The sequence below is a fragment of the Vicia villosa genome, linkage group LG7 (assembly GCF_029867415.1).
Source record: "Vicia villosa cultivar HV-30 ecotype Madison, WI linkage group LG7, Vvil1.0, whole genome shotgun sequence".
NCBI classification, from domain to species: Eukaryota; Viridiplantae; Streptophyta; class Magnoliopsida; order Fabales; family Fabaceae; genus Vicia; species Vicia villosa.
In genome coordinates, this window is record NC_081186.1 from 98015281 (window position 1) to 98032454 (window position 17174).

Consider the following 17174-nt stretch of genomic DNA (forward strand, 5'->3'; position numbering starts at 1 on the left):
TCTTCTATCTTTCACTTTCACCTAATTAATTCAATATTTATTTATATATGCATCCCTATCCATATAAATTATCTTTCTATCTTCCCCCTTCACTTTTTATCCGTACATGTTTGACCGTTCTTTCAAAAACTTCTTTTTCCATCCACTTATTTATATCATTTTTTATATATTTAGATGAGCAATTCTTGCATGGACACGACCCTAAATCTACGTTTTTAGGCAAAACCAATAAGAAAGAGTCTTTTTTAAATTTATTTTAATTTTAATTTTGGTTTTAATTGGATTCATAGGGTGGTTGAGATTACGAAAGAGAGAGAAAAAGTATTTATTTTTTTAATTAATTAAAATTTTGTGATTGGTTGTGTGTAAAACAATTTCTTAGGTACGTGTCCACCTAAGAATTTTCCTATTTAAATGGGTAGGTTTCTTATAAAAAAGAAATTGCATATAAATTTAATTCTCAACATGATTATCAAATTATATTTGCCTAACATTACCTAATCAAACTAAAGAAAGAAAATAAATAATGGACCTTTGAGTAAAAGCAACCAAATAAAGAGTAAAGAAACTAAATTTTATTACTTATTTTATGTTAGTCTCATAATTATTGTTTATTTATGGTAAGCTCTTTTAAGTTTACTTTCTATAAGAGCATTTTCAATGGTGCAACTCATTTTTGAGTTTTTTATGAGATTTATTAAGCCACATCATCTTAAAATAACTCATCTAATTTTTACTCCAATGGTACAACTCTAAAAATTCATATTGGGTAAAAATAAAGAAATAACCATTCAACAACACCCATTTTTATATTTATTATTATTTTATTCCAAACATCCGTTGCATTGCATTAGTTGCCTAGTCTGGCCAACTCCAATGGTTCAGAAATTAAAAATGTTGTTTGCCACGTAGGAGAACTTCTTGAAAAACTGGCGTTGGAGATACTCTAATAAACTCAATTTTCTATGTTAATGTTAACTATTAATTACTCAATTACTCAGATGGACAAATAATGTGCATAATCCATTATACATATCAATAAGTTATTTTTATAATTTTAATTATTTAATCATTTTAGCAAAAAATATCTGTTAGGGAGGTCTCCGTGATTAAAACTCTCGTCAGTTTGTGAGCTAAACCTGTGAAAAATTCTTATTATAGTAAAAACTTTTAAGAAAAATTTATGGGAGACAAGGCTATGTCACTTTATTAAACCAAACTTTTATAAATTTTAGTGTTTTTCACTCTTTCCTAAACTCTTTACATATTAATTATTTATTTTCAATGCATTTGTATCTATTTTATTTTCTTATTTATGTTGTTTTTATCTTTGTTTGTTTCGCAATAGATTTTTAATCTCTAATTTCGTGAAAGATTTTGTTTTGAAAATAATTTTTCAATCCCACACAATTCATCTCACTGTATTTTAAGTCACTTGCCTAACACAAATAGTGTAAGTAAATCCATAGTAAGACGAGTACACAAAGAACATGTTAACCTAGTTCGATAAATAAAAATTAGGTGAGAGAGCAACTCGATAATTCATTATACTCTAAAGAATTGTTACAAAAGATTATAAAAGAGTTACAAGAAAATCTGATCACAAGTTTCCAATAATAAATTTTCTTTTCTACCCAAGTGTTACTCATTCTCTCCAACTCTCTATATATGAATCATAAAGACCCAAAGTGTTTATAAATGTTTTTCTAGACACCTTTAAGGTCTCGTAAATCACAAGAAAACAATTCTAGAGATTTCTACCATTGTCTCTCTAAGTTTCAATAATAGGATTATCACCTATTTCCATTGTCTTCTTGCCTTGTCTTCATGAAAGTGATAAATAATCAACTTTATAATTGCTAAAATCCAACAGATCCTTAATTGACCAAAAACATGATCTAACCCAAGACCCGTGAAACAAATTGACCCATCTCAAGCCCTGTGACACGCTAAGACACCCTCATCAACCCAAGCGCTACCATGTCTTTGATTGGAGAAGCTTCACTATAGCCACCAACCGAAATTTGTATGCCAACTACCATCACCGAAGCTTACTAACAAATTGTCGACCATATCGAACCTTTGCCACCAAATTCGTTAGACTGTCACCAGAATGTTGACCATTAATCGATCTACGGCGGACTCGTCAAACTTCCCCCGCACCACCTTCGTTGGCTTTTGGCCAGCTCGTCAAGGTTGTAGGGCTATGGCTCTGGTAGCACCACCACACCGTCGCTCTATGGCTCTAACACCTTTGTTGGTTTTCAAGTAAAATATGAGGTATATGACACCTTTGTTGGTTTTCATACATACTTTTAAAACCACGTTAGTGATTAACCTCTACTCAAATATTTTTGTCTCATTTTTATTTTTTAATTTAAGACTAAACCATTGGTATTTTTGATTGTGTTAAAATACTAATACTTTATGTTATCCGGTTAATCTTATGACCCACGAAGACCTTGGAAGTTGGAACCATGATAGTGGATACACATATGTAAACTGATATGATGACTAGGTGGTAGTGGTCATGATGATAATGGCGTATGCAAAATGGCTTGAATAATATTTTGAGTTACTAAAAAACGCCATTTGTCTGCCATATTAAAATATGATTGCAAATGGTAATTTTTGGAGGCCATCTTTTAGCCTGAGTTTTTTTTAACTCATTTGATTAATCGGAGATTTTCGAATCAAGCATATTCAGTAGGAGTGGATATATGAGATAAATAGACAGGTTAAGCACAAGCTAAATCATGTTTTAAACGCCAAAATCACAGGGATTCGACGGTAAACAATTTAATTTTCGACAAGTTAGAGGACCGAAAGATGTTTTTTGACGAAAGTAATGATTTTGCAGCAGCTCAAGAACTGAACATGTTAGCAAAGTAGAGGACAAAAAACCACATAATATTGTACATGTAGAATGCTGGAGAGTTGACCGTTGTCGACGATTATTGATGTACATAATATACAGTTTTTGTTTATGTGACGGGGTTCACATTTTGTTCATTATTTTCTCAATAGAATTCAAACATACAAGTCAAAGAGATAAATAATTTGTGAGATTGAATTTGAGTATTTTTACTTGATTCCTTTTATAATTTTTGACGTTTACTCTATCCTTTCAAGCAATTCTACATTTTACTTCTTATTTTTAATCCAATTGTTTTACCTTTTTAAGTTATCAAGCATGAATATATTTTCTCAAACTATTTTGTACAAATCATTCATAGATTTTTTTCGAGTTTAATCCCTTAATTAAACTAAAACTTATAATTTACTTACTAAAAATATCAGTAAATAATTTTCTTTAATTTTTTATTTTTTTGATTATTTTCTTCCGGTTGAGCAATGCCTATTCTCCTATTTTGTACATTTTTTAGTACAGTTAGGGGTGGCAAAACGTGTTCGGCTCGTTGGACATATCCGTTTTATTCGCACTTTAATGTGGGACGGGCCAAAGTTTTTAGACTCTCACCCTTTAATGTGACCGATTTTACATATTTAGGCTTAAAATGTGTAGTACCCGTGGGCTTAGCCCGTCCCGCCCTCCCTTTTTTTGCGGGGTGGACCAAAGTTTTAGACTCGTATCTTTAACTATATCCGCCTGCCCCATTTTTACGGGTTTTTGCGGGACGGGCCTAAATGGGACGGAGAGATTTAGGGCCCGTTTGTTTTGGCTTTTTTTAAAATAATTTTTATAGTGTTATCAAAATTTGTGAAAATTTTTTTTACAAAGAAACTTTTTATAAAAGCTTCAAATGAAAATTTTGTTTGAATAGTTATTCTTAAAATGTGATTTTAGGTATTTCATCTATTTATGGCAAAAAAAATTGGATATCAAAATTTCAAAAAATCACTTAATTTTGAAGCTATTTCAAATAGATTTTCATAAAAATCATTTTTGAAATACAACTTTTTAAAAAATTATTATTTTGACTAAGTTTTGGTCTTCAATTATGTATGTTTATGTTATAGGATGCCAAATTAAATGTAAACGAATATAAAAAAACTTGTAATATTTTGAAAAACTGTTTTAAAAAATCTATTTTCAAAAATAAAAAAAAAATCTATTTTTTTAAAACTGAAACAAACTGGCCTAATGTATCGGAGAGATTTAGTGTCATCCCCCCAACTTTGAATGAAGCATATCTTTGTAATGTCCTTTTCAGCTTATAGTATTTATTCAAAGCACTATATTAGTTGCTAAACATCAACATCCTCGAATTGAGAATCTAAGGAAGAAGATGATATATAAACTCCATGTCGAATCGTTGTTTGGTCGGTTTCTGTTCTAACACGTTTGTACCAATATACACTTGCACTCATTTTTGTGTCATATAGTACAAAGAAACACAAAAAGCATCAAAAAGAATTATAAATTGTTTTGTTTGAGACAGTTCGTGGAGCGTGATTGTGATCAGTATACAAACCGCCTTTGATTGATTTTACAAAACAAACTTACCAAAACCAACCAAGTGGACAAAAACTGTATAAAGAAAGAAAGATAGGGGTAAACTATAGGGGCAAAAATGTCTTTTAACATATATTTCTTTTTTTTAAGGTTCCTTTAACCTGCCTTAACTGAAAAGGACTACAAGAACAAGAACCTGTGGTTGCTTATCTGCTTTTGTAATTTTGTTAATTCTTTTTATTTATTTATTCATATTGTTAATTTATCAAACCGACTCACATAAATTTATCGCTATATATACACACACTCTCTTTCTCTATGTTGTTTAAGTTCTTAGTTTTTCTATCTTGAAAATTTGCTATGGTGGATCATGAAATCGTGTGCTGCATGTGCGGTGATGTTGGTTTCACTGACAAACTTTTCAAATGTAACAAATGTCGCTACCGATTCCAACACTCGTAAGCCATTCATTCATCACATATTTCTTTTATTTCTTCTATTAATTATTCTCAAATCATAATAATGAATTAATGTTAATTTTAGGTATTGCAGTAACTTGTATGGAGAATTAAGCGAGATAGAAGAGTGTGATTGGTGCCAAAGCAAAGGGAAAAACAGTATTGGCTCCAAGAAACCGGCGGTGACAGTGGCGATCAACCGTAGTTCAGGATGTTCTGGCGAGAAAATATTGAAGCAGCATAAGGAGGAGAAGTGTTCGGAGAAGAGGAAGAGTATGGTGCCGTCACCGAGACAAGGCACACGCAGGTATAAGCTTCTCAAGGATGTAATGTGTTGAACAGATCCATCATAGTATTAGTATTAGATAGGGTGTACGTGACTTTTGTATATACATCAACTTAGTGTTTAATTATAGCAGTACTAAATCTAAGAGTAATGTATAATTATGTGTGTATTTTATGTTTTATTTTCTCATGTGAATACAAATTAAGATCTATAATAGTATCACTATGTGACTGACTCCTGCTTCAATGTATCTCTTTAGTCTTTACAACCTTGTCTACTTTTGATCATTCTCTTCAATGTATATGCTAAGCTTTCATTTGATCACCATTTCACACTTCTCCAGATTAGCCTCTATGTCTCTCTCGGTTAAGTGAAAACTCAAAAAAAAAAAAAAATTCTAATATCGAAAGTGTATTTCTCAAGGTTAAGCCTCATATTTTACTAGTGAGTTGTTCGTCATGTTGCATTTCTTTTTTAGGCTCAACGATCATATCGTTCATGTATATGTCAAACTTTTCTACGATCTCATTATCAAATATCTAGTTCATCATTCTTTGATAGGTCGGCCCAAATTCTTCATGTCAAAAAGCATGACGTTGTAACTGTAGTTGCTTGTTCAGACATGAAGACAATTTTGTCCTTGTTTGCTCGTGCAAATGGATTTGGTTATATCCAAAGTACGCACACATTAATATAAAAAATACATTTTACCTCAGTTGAAAAAGAGATTTTACCTCGATTTCAATGGCGGGGTAAAGAAATGTGCTATAAAAAGTTTGTAATTTTATCCCCGGTTTCTTTAAAACCGGAGGGTAAAGTGTACAACACATGACTTCGAACTCCAACAACTCATATATATTAATTTTTTATTGAAATGCAATTTTTCATAATTTAACGAAAGAACTAGATCTAAGAAGAACAAATGTTGAAAGTTGTTGAATGTTCGTTATTTGAAGGATTTTCTCAATGACTTATCATTCTACAAATGTTAGTTAAGGAAACTAGATTATCATGTAAAAAGAAGAAATTATGATAAGAACATAAACTTTCAACCTACTATTTTTTGTTTATGCAATCCATCACAAAGATTTTTTTTACTTTTTTTGAGGTTTCACTTTTTTCAATTGCAATATTTTCATTATTAATGTTCAATATTTTGTATGTTTGTGATCTAGATATGTAGTATGACGTTAGCGTTCTGAATGGTTGTTGTGACGGTTTCACACGGGTCATTAATGTTTCTTGGGGATTAATGTGTTGAGCTTTGATAATCAATAAATGAACAACTAAGATTTGTGTATGGACGACAAAGAAAATCAATAAACTCGCTTATTTTATCCAGAACAGTTATTCGTACTTTCTAAGATTTTTATTGAGGAATTTTTTAAGGGAGATGTATACCTAAACAATTTCGTATTATAAATTAGGGTCTTGTAAATATAATTTTTATGTTGATTTCTATTTATATTATACGTTCTTGTACTTTAATACAATTTTGACTCTAGCAGGTTCTTGCATGAGTTATGTGTTCAAAGTATTGTTTCTTAGATCTATCACACATTGGAATGCCTCGTGGTTCGAATGTAAACCATATCCTTGTTTACATACAAGACAAGTTGAAAGAGAACAAAGAATGTTATTTGACCCCGTTTTACATGTGTATTCTGTCAAGATTAGAACAATATACATTTGTACATTTGGTTTTGAAAATAATGATAATTTGTTCTTCTGTGTTTACAAGATTTAAAACGATATAATATATGCCGATTCTGTCACATATTTTGTAGTTTGTGTAAACAATGATATAAGTCAGTGAAAATAAGATTTAAAATAGGCCAGTGAAAATGAGATTTAAAATAAATTATATATATGACAATAAACAAGATTTAACCCCTGTTATTATTAAAAACTTAGGTAAAACATTTTGTTATTACCTCGGTTATTAATTAAAATCGAGAGGTTTGTGGCGTGCGCTAAATAATTTTGAAAATTAAAAGTTGCTGTTGCTAGTGATCGAACTAATGACCATTTGCTTTCTAACTTCGGTTTCATAAAATCTGAAGGGTAATGTAACAAGTTATCATGTTACCCTTCGTTACCTCGCCAGTTTAGTTGAGAAAAAAGTCATTTTGTTTGCGATATAATTAAGGTGTGTTATTTGTAGTAGTGTTCGACACTTGACATTACTTTGTCTTTGTGTATATCATGATCCACTATGTTGATGGCGAGGGAGGAAGTCTCATTTATCTTCCTTCTAAGAGTGAGGACAGTTGCATGAAGATCTCTTAAAACTGTCTCGTGAATCAGGAGGGTTTCTCCCAAGTCAACCGGATGGTAAGTGGTTTCTCAAAGTAATTGTGATATTTCATCTTTAGGTGGATCGTGGAGGCTATTAGCTCAACGTTGCGAGGAAAGACCTTTTTAGTATGCAATTGTAAACGTTTTCATAAGGGACTATTAAGAAACAGATCTTCATTGTCTTCTTGTTTCTTCTTAGTACTGCATGGGTGAGTAACATACTCATCGAACGCCTGAAGTTTCTTTTCTTCTTATTGCGTGATGTCTTATTTGCTAATTCATAATCCTACAAACACATTAGCGTACATGACGTCACAAGAACTTTCATAATCAATAAGAATTCTCAGAATTGTGCGGTGGTCCACGCCAGCGGTCACCACTAATGGAAGCGTCCTTCTAGGAACCCCTTCAAACTTCTCGGTGTCTTAGAATCATAGGATGAGTCTCTCTTTCTTTTGTTGTTTGAGAATTCGACGAACTTTCAATTGAATGTTTCTCGTCTAGTTCTTCCTTACTAAACGATCCCCATCAATGGAAGAGAACAATGAGGTCTGCTAATGCCCTCCATGTAGGTACTTGGGAGGTGACTCAAATTGCTGGATCAAATATTTTTTTCGCAGACCGCTGCTAGTGAGAGGAATCTGCTTAGTTAACATTGGAACGTTCAAGTAAGTAAGGTTTTAGAAATGTGGTTTTGGGGTTTGAATAAGATCATACTTGCACATGGCGTGTGACAAGATTTATATACGTCCTTGGATTGAAACTGTCTACGTCTGATCGCGTTGCATTGAGACATCCGATCACATCCAACAATAGAACATATTTTAGAGAATTATAATTAGGTGTCTCGTGTTTTGATGAAGCTCCAATATTCATCAATGTTACTTGAAGAAATTCTTCCTGATTGAATTTTCTAATCTCTGACTCAATTTATCCAGCTCTGAACTCGTCTCAATTGGGACGTGTAATAAATTACCATACATGGATTTCAGGAGATTATTGTATTAGAATGCCAAAATTGAGATGAAAAAAAAAGTTGATTAATTAAAAATGCATATCAAATGAATAGTTCTTAAACACTATTTGATGTTAACACCGTGTGTCTATTTCCACAATCTCAAATATTTGATTTTTGTTTTTTTCTAATTGTTATGAACACGCACGGATAAAAGGTGAGATGTGGTACACAGGTTTGACTATGATGGTAGGAAGGAACCTCTCATTTGTGTCGTCAAAACTGAATGCAGTGCATTCAGGTTTACTACTTCTTTTGGAGAATAATTCAAGGACCTGTTCAACCCTATCTAGCTACTAACTTTTCCAGATTCATTCATTGAACATCTTTAACTTTGCAGTCTCAGTCTCAGCTAGCTATAGCCAACTGTTCATCTCTTGTTCAATGGATAAGTATGATCAATCAATATGCAAGATTTCTATTTCTTTTTTCAATTATAAACTTTAGGAATAGTTTAATTAAGTTAAAAACTAGGATATATCAAAATACTACCAATTTGTGGTGGTTCTTTGTTGGCCTCTTGAATCTTATACTAGTAGTTACTTGTAGCACAAAAAATGTACAAGTTGATGATTAGGTATGAGCTTCTACTATGACCGTCTTGACCTGTTCTTTTTAAAACCAATAAATTCCTTTCCATTTTCAACTTTATGGTAAAACCAAATTATATTCACTTTTCTCTTCTAATATTCTAATTTTCACTTTCACCTCATTAATTAAATATTTAGTTATATATGCATTAATTTTGTCTTGTTCCATCCATCTACTAACTTAAAAAAATATAAAATTAATTTTGTCATTTTCCACTCATCTACTAATATTATTTTTCATGTAATTAGTTCTCTTTTATTTAAATGAGTATGTATTTGTTGGTAAAAAAATTTCGACCAAAGTATGATAGCCTAAATAAAAGCTCAAGTGTTTTGAAGTCAGAAGAGATAAAGAGAATAGTCGAAATAGAGGCCGTCAAAGGGTATGTGATGGGGAAGTGTGGAGAAATTAGTCGAAATATGTAGGTGAGCATGTGAGGACTTAATCAAATTTTACATTCAATGGACTAAAAATTAGACAGTACATTGAGATGACCAGTTAGTGCAATCAGTTGTCAATGACGCGGGGAAGTTGTCAAAAGTAATTTTTGCATGGAATGGTTACGTGGCAAACTGTAATTAGTCGAATGAGTAACAATTATTTTTGTACGTCTATATAAGTAGATTTTGCATCCAGTTCTGGAGGTCGCATTTTGTAACATTATAAGAAAAGCTCAAAATATCCGTAATCAGAGAGAAACGAGCAACTTCTAAAAAGGTATACATGCGTTCCACTTTCAATTCAAAGCAATTTACGTTTCTGTTTTTAATCTTGCATTCTACTTTGTCAAATTGTTTTTACTTTGCTTCTTTTATCTGTATTTCTTAGTTTTCATCTAGTTTCCATATCCAATTCAAACACAAAAAATCATTTGAAACTTAATACTAAGTTCTAGAATTTTGTAGTCGATCCTGCAAGTTAACTTTAATAAGAGGTTAGAGATTGTTTGTCAAAAATATGTGCAAACAAATTGGCACACGTGGTAGGACTCATTGTGTTAAGTTTATAATTTTATAGTTTTTCGCATGTTTTCATATACCATTTCTCAAACATTGAATGTGCATGAGATTAAGAAGTGGTAAGAAAATGATAAATCCTAAAAACACTAACCCAAAGGTAGAACAACCCTCAGGAGGAACCACTATTGCTTCACATTCGTCTGACATTAATATGTTTACGTTAAACATCGTGGCGACGTCTTTGACTGTTTAAAGTGGATCAATAATCTCATTGAATCAACCTGGGACTCCGACATCGATTAGGGCAAATGCTTCAAAGTCTAGTGAAATTAAGGTTTGAGTTATCAGAATTAATTTGAATTGTTTGATGTAGAGGCGTTATCTTGATTATTCAAATGATTGATTTTTAGATGAACACTTCTTCGTTTTTCAATTTTGTTTGTTCAGGGTCTAGAGTCTGCTTTATGCAGAGTCTAGAGTCTATTTTCATTATCTTAAGATTAAGCACACTTAATAAACCTATTAGTGAACAAAATCATGTTCTCTATACTTTGTTACGATCAAGACTTAAAATTATATATATAAAACTAAATTTGTTCCAACAAAAAGATAATATGATTTTTTTTATACATGCAATGATGCAATTACCTTAAAAGCTACTTCATCTATATCATAAAAAAAGTCTCCTTTATATATATATTTTTTATTTTAAAATAATTGTTTTTTTACTATATCAATACAACATTTATTATCATTTTTCATTCCTATATTCTCCATTTTTTAATTTTTACGTTATTCAATTCATCTATAATCTATTACAATAAAGATATTATAATGACAACTTCTCTATCCATTACAAAAAATTGGATAATGTACCTTCTACCAATCACATTGCATCATTTAGTATTATCTTATTTAATTAATTATTAAATAGTATACTTTTTGGTTGTTTCTAAAACATTTTACATTGAAGGTAATTTTATCCAACTTTTTGAATTGAATAGATAAGACTTCACTTATAATATTTATCATTAAAATTAACGCATCTAATATTTTTTTAAGAAGTACATTGTTCAAGTATGACATTTTTAAGAGACGCAATAACTATAAACAACGAGCATTAATTTCTAAACACGCTTGTAATTGCATTGGAGAGATAATGTGTCATCGTCTAAACTTTGAATAAAGCATATCTTTGTAATTTCCTTTTCAAGCTTATAATATTCAAAGCACTTGCTTGTAGTTGCAAAACATCATCATCCTTGAATTGAGAACCTAAAGAAGAGGATGATATATAAACTCTAATGTTGGGCCAGTGGAATCGTTGTTTGGTCGGTTTCTGTTCTAACACGTTTATACTAATTTACACTTGCACTCATTTTTGTCATTATTATAGTACAAACACAAAAAACAAAAATAAATATAAATTGTTTTGTTTGAGACAATGCGTGGAGCGTGATTGTGATCAGTATACAAACCGACTTTGATTGATGGTACAAACTTACCAAAACCAACCAAGTGGACAAAAAAAAGAAGAAAGAATAGATGTAGGCATGTAGCCATAGGAGCAAATATTTTAAAATATTTCTTTTTTAAGGTTTCCTTAGCCTGCCTTAACTGAAAAGGACTGCAAGCAAAATGCTTTTGTTATTTTCTAAATTCTTTTTATTATTAATTTATCAAACCGACTCATATAAAGTTGCTATATATACATACACTTTCTCACTCTCTCTGTGTAATTTTGGTTCTGAGTTTTTCTATCTTGAAAGTTAGTTAGGTATGGTGGATCATGAAATCGTGTGCTGCATGTGTGGTGATGTTGGTTTCACTGACAAACTCTTCCGATGTAACAAATGTCGCCACCGATTCCAACACTCGTATTGCAGTAACTTGTATGGAGAACAAAGTGAGATAGAAGAGTGCGATTGGTGCCAAAGCAAAGGTAAAAGCAGTGTTGGCTCAAAGAAACCGACGATGAAAGTGACGATGAACCATAGTTCTGGCTGTCCCGGAGAGAAAATATTGAAGCAGGAGAAGGGTTCGGATCAGAAAAGGAAGAGTCCAGTGCCGTCACCGAGACAAGCCACACGCAGGTACAAGCTTCTCAAGGATGTAATGTGTTGAACAAAAAACTATATTATATAAATGAATAATAATAACGAATTAGTATTAGACTAGTATTAGATAGGTGTACGTGACTTTTGTACATATATGAACTTAGTGTTTAATTATAGTAGGTAGTAAATTTAAGAGTAATGTATAATTATGTGTGTATTTTATTTGTTTTATTTTGTTATGTGGATACGAAGATTTATATACTAGTAGTAGTATTAGTATGTAATAACTAATAACTGCTGCTTCAATGTATATACAAATATTAAGAAAACCACACATATAGTTTTTGGTTTTTCATATTATTTATGAACACTCACGGATAAGATCGAGTGAGATGTGGTGCAAAGGTTTGACTATGATAGGAGTAAAGTAACTGTGACCTCTCATTTGTATTGTCACAGTTTTTGGGAGAATAATTCAAAGTTTCTGTTCAACCCTAGCTAGCTTACTAACTTTTGCAGGTTCTTTCATTCAACACATCTATAACTCTTCAGTTTCACCTGGCTATAGTTCACTGTTCATGTTTTGTTCTATGGATAAGTATGATGGATCATGATTTGCTGCCTGGCAATGCAGTTACGTTATCATAGATAGTAGCCATTAGATTTAGATCTGACGATCTAAATTTAATTTTAGTATTTCATGGATTTGCTTAGTTTGTGTTTTAAAGGTCTTAAGTTCGAATTCCGTTAAAAAAATTATATAATAAATATAAAAAAAATTATATAATCAATATCAAACATGTATTATTTTAAACTATTAGATTGAGATTGGACAATTTACAATGTCCCAACTGCGTGACTGCATGAAAATATTTACATAGGAAACTTCTTTTTATGATGAATCAATATAGGCAAGAGTTTTAATTTTTTTATATGATTATAAAGTTTTGAAACAATTTGCTTAGTTTAAAATTGGTATATATGAAAATACCAATTTGTGGTGATTGTTTGTTGGCATGTTGAATCTTGTAGTTACTTGTGACACAAAAAATGTACTACACAAGTTGATGATAAGGTATTAGCTTCTACTGTGACTGTTTTGATCTTTTATTTTTGAAAACCAATAAATTCCTTTCAACTTTCCACTTTATGGTAAAGCCAAATCATGTTCATTTTTCTCTTCTTATCTTCTAACTTCACTTTCACCTAATTATATAAAGATTTAATAATAAATGCTTCTATTTCTATATAAAACATCTTTCTCTCTCTTTCTCCCCACCTTAAAAAAAAATGGGAACATTTTTTCCATAATATATCTTGAACTAATCACAAGATGTTATTAGCTATCAAAAAAAAAAAATCACAAGATGTTATTTAATTTAATATATTTAATTATTTATTAAAAAAAATACAATTGCTTGTTGTTTCTAGTGTATTACCTATCAATTTTTTTTTTTTGAGTTGAATAGATAAGAATTCACCAAAAAATTATAAATAAAATTATAGAAGTGATTTTTTTATACATACATATGTTTGACCTTCCTTTTAAAATTGATCTTGTCTTTTTACATCCACATGCTTATATCAATTCCATGCATTTAATTTTTATATTAAGACGTGACATGTTCCATAGCAGAACAACTGATAGGTAGAAAAAGGCTTCTTCGATGCAGCAGTACGAACCTTTGATGCGATAGTATGAGGATGAACTTGGAAGATTATTACTCCAACATCTAAGTCAATAAGACCAGAGATATGTAATTTGATATAGTTAGTGAGAATGAATGAATATTTGTTATGACGTGTGACAAGTACTTATATATGATAAGCGGTTAAAACTGTATCCTATGTAAATTGTGGGAGACTGTCTGATTAGATTTGAAGGTGTTTGATCGACCAGTAACTCAGATAAGGATAATAGATAAGTAACTCAAATCAAATAGTGAGCCTTTCAATGAGACTCCACATGTTCATTGCTCTTCAGCGTGAATGCTTTGGATTGGGCCTTTAGAGTTAGCCCGGTCTTGTTGGGCTTTGACTAGTTAGAATAATTTTCCCCAAGTTTATGTTCATTGCTCTTCAGCGTGAATGCTTTGGATTGGGCCTTTAGAGTTAGCCCGATCTTGTTGGGCTTTGACTAGTTAGAATAATTTTCCCCAAGTTTATGTAGTCACGCGTGCAAATAGGATTGAGCTAGAGTTTCGAGACCGGTCTTAAGATCACGCTTTTTCATTATTTTGATTATGGGATGCTCAACACTCTAGAGGAGATGATTAGGAAAATTTGTTGATTGGAAGTAGGTTTTTTCAGAAATAGTGGTATTAAATACTTGTAATGTAACAGATGGATGTCTCTAGATTATATATGAAGGTCGAAGGTTAAATTTGGCTTAAATGTAACTTTGGTTTCTCTATTTAGCTATTTTTTTGATTTTGATCTCCCCACTTTCAAAACCACCATTTTAGTCCATATTTTAAGTTTGTTGCTTGGATTTAGTCCCTCAGCCAATTTGGTGTAGAATTTTAATGACGTGGCGTGACATTATATGAGCTGACAATTTGAAATAATATCCACGTCATTTTCATACTTAAACAATATCCACGTCATTATCGACTCAGTACCTTAAGTTGGTCTGTCCCGCCTAACCCGCTTAACAAGGCGGACCGATGTGGGGCGGGTTGGATTTTGCCTGCGGGCTTTTTGTTAAAACTTTTTCTTTTTTCCTTAAAATTAAAACAACTATAACTGTAAAAACAACACCCTTCTCTTAAGATTATGTTGATTGAATTGTATCCTAAATTATTATACATACAAATTATAGTGTTCATTTTATAACTTTCTAATACATGTGTTGATTGGAAAAACATGAAGTAAAAGAACAATTGTATGGCATGCATAATCATGAAGTTCTCAATACATTAACTCACAAGTTTTCTTTTAAAAATAGATGTTGATTTATGAAAAGGAATGACTTGATTAGTGTAAAACGTGTGACAAATTTAGGATCTATTAAGGAATCAGTCAATATCAGAGTCTATATGATGTAAACAGTGAAAAAAGTTAGGTGTTATATTTTATGCGCTACTATTTTATTCATTGTGATGTATTATGCAATGTAATTGTTATTATTGTTTGTCTTGTGGAATTTTTTTTTTTGTAAGCAAGATTCATTGATGATAAAAACTCGGTTACAAAAACGCCGAGAAAGCTACTCGGAAAAAAGAAAAATTACACACCAAATGAAACCTAAGAGAGGTAAAACAAAGGGTTTTTAAAAAACTCATAGAAGTTACAATTGGTATGTGTAATATTTCCTATAAAAGACCATTTCCATAACAACGCTTTGATGTTCCAAACCTCATCCAAAATGTTCCAAGTCTCCTCTCTAAAGATAATCCCATTCCTTAGTGTCCACAAACTCCAAATGGTTGCAAGCCAAATACATCCTTCTTTTCCTTTTTTGACTCTCTTAGTTTTACAAAAAGAACTCCACCTCAAAACACTTTCCATAACATTAACCGTTTCATAATCAACAAAATCAATCAACCCAGCCACTTCCTTTCAAACTAAACCGGCCACATAGTAAGAAAATAAAGAATGAGACGAAGATTTGGGAACCGCTCTACAAAGAACACAAGAGATATCGGTAGAGTTAGAAAGAATATCTCGAAAAGCGAGCATATTTCTAGTAGGAAGCCTATCGATAAAACACCGCCAACCAAAAGCTTTAATCTTTAGAGGAACTTCCATCTTCCAAATAAGACCAAGAGCCTTATCAAACTTATTCGTCGGGCCTAAAGGGATAAACGAAGAAGAGAGGAACTCATAACATCCCTTTACCGAAAAAGTTTGTTACACTTCATTCTTCCAAACAACCTTGTATTTCCCTTCCAAAAGCGGAGAAAAAGAAAGCAAAATTTCCCGCAAAGAAAACATCGCTTCCGTAAATCCGGGGATGTTTTGATAAGAAATTCCCAAATCACCCCACTCTCTAACCTCATTCATCCAACCACCCATGCTCCCCAACGAAGCCTCCTTCAAACGGGACAAAGAAAATAACGAGGGGAAAAGATCCCGAAGACAACCACAAGGAAGCCAAGAAGAAAGCCAAAAAGAGACCGAAAAGCCATTACTTACAATGAAAGTCTCCTTCTTTGCAAAAATGTCTTCCGAAGCTTCTTTCACCAAAGATATAATATCCTTCCACCAAGCCGATTTAGCAATTCTACTCTTGCCTCCTCTCTCACCATTTGCTACCAACAAATTAATATCTCCATACCGAGCCTTCAACACTTTATACCACAATGCTTTTTCCTCATCTAGAATCCTCCACCTCCATTTATTCAAAAGATCTTCATTAACGACTCCCACTCTTCTAAAACCAAGGCCACCTTTTTCGACGGGAAGACAAAGCGCTTTCCAACTCACCCAATGGATCTTTCTCAATTCCTCCGAACCACCCCAAAGGAAATTACTTTGGATCCTAGTAATCTCCTTAATGATTCCAATCGGAGATTTATAGAAAGAAAGAGTGAAAATTGCAAGACTACTCAACACCGACTTTAGGAGGGTAATCCTTCCACCAAAACTAAGAAAATGCCCCTTCCAAGAAGACAATCTTTTTTTTAATTTGTTCACAAGGCCTCTCCAAGATTCCAACCTCCTCGGATTCGCCCCACTAAGAATGCCAAGAAAAGTGATTTTTTTATCCTCCAACCTACAAGAAAGAAAAGAAGAGGCAACCTCCAAAAAATTAGAGTTAATAGTAATACCAATTAACTTGCTTTTGTGGTAGTTAATGCCAAAGCCCGAAACAATTTCGAAACTCCTCAACACCGATTGATTGCCCAAATATGATTCCAACTTCCTTCGCCAACCGACAAAGTATCATTCGCAAATTGGTGAATATCAATGTTGCACTTCCCATTTATGTTGAAACCTAAGAAATTCCTATTTTCCACCGCTTTATTCACTAACCCCTTGAGACCTTCCGCTACAATGACATAAAGAAAAGGAGAAAGAGGATCTCCTTGTCTCAAACCTCTTTTAACCTCAAACTCCTTTGTTGTGCTACCGTTCACCAACACCGACAT

At 32.2% G+C, this 17174-nt stretch overlaps 3 protein-coding genes across 4 annotated transcripts; 2 read left to right on the forward strand and 1 right to left on the reverse strand.

Annotated features, from left to right (window-relative positions):
• Positions 1-4626: 4626 nt before the first annotated feature.
• LOC131617945 (uncharacterized) lies at positions 4627-5425 on the forward strand. Of its 2 annotated transcripts, none has more exons than XM_058889215.1 (2): positions 4627-4875; positions 4970-5425. In XM_058889215.1, exons 1-2 carry the CDS (start codon positions 4778-4780, stop codon positions 5211-5213), a joined length of 342 nt encoding a protein of 113 aa, XP_058745198.1. In that variant the 5' UTR covers positions 4627-4777; the 3' UTR covers positions 5214-5425. The 2 variants fall into 2 exon arrangements, with proteins under 2 accessions (XP_058745198.1, XP_058745197.1); XM_058889214.1 differs by having other exon boundaries at positions 4699-4875; positions 4961-5417.
• A 6319-nt stretch (positions 5426-11744) lies between these two features.
• LOC131617948 (uncharacterized) lies at positions 11745-12923 on the forward strand. Its single transcript, XM_058889217.1, has 2 exons — positions 11745-12117; positions 12601-12923. The coding sequence occupies exons 1-2, from the start codon at positions 11804-11806 to the stop codon at positions 12623-12625; spliced, it is 339 nt and encodes a 112-aa protein (XP_058745200.1). The 5' UTR covers positions 11745-11803; the 3' UTR covers positions 12626-12923.
• Positions 12924-15933: 3010 nt separating this feature from the next.
• Positions 15934-17174, reverse strand: LOC131619795 (uncharacterized). The gene is made up of 2 exons (XM_058890853.1): positions 16918-17174; positions 15934-16798 (listed from the first exon to the last, which is right to left on the reverse strand). The coding sequence occupies exons 1-2, from the start codon at positions 17172-17174 to the stop codon at positions 15934-15936; spliced, it is 1122 nt and encodes a 373-aa protein (XP_058746836.1).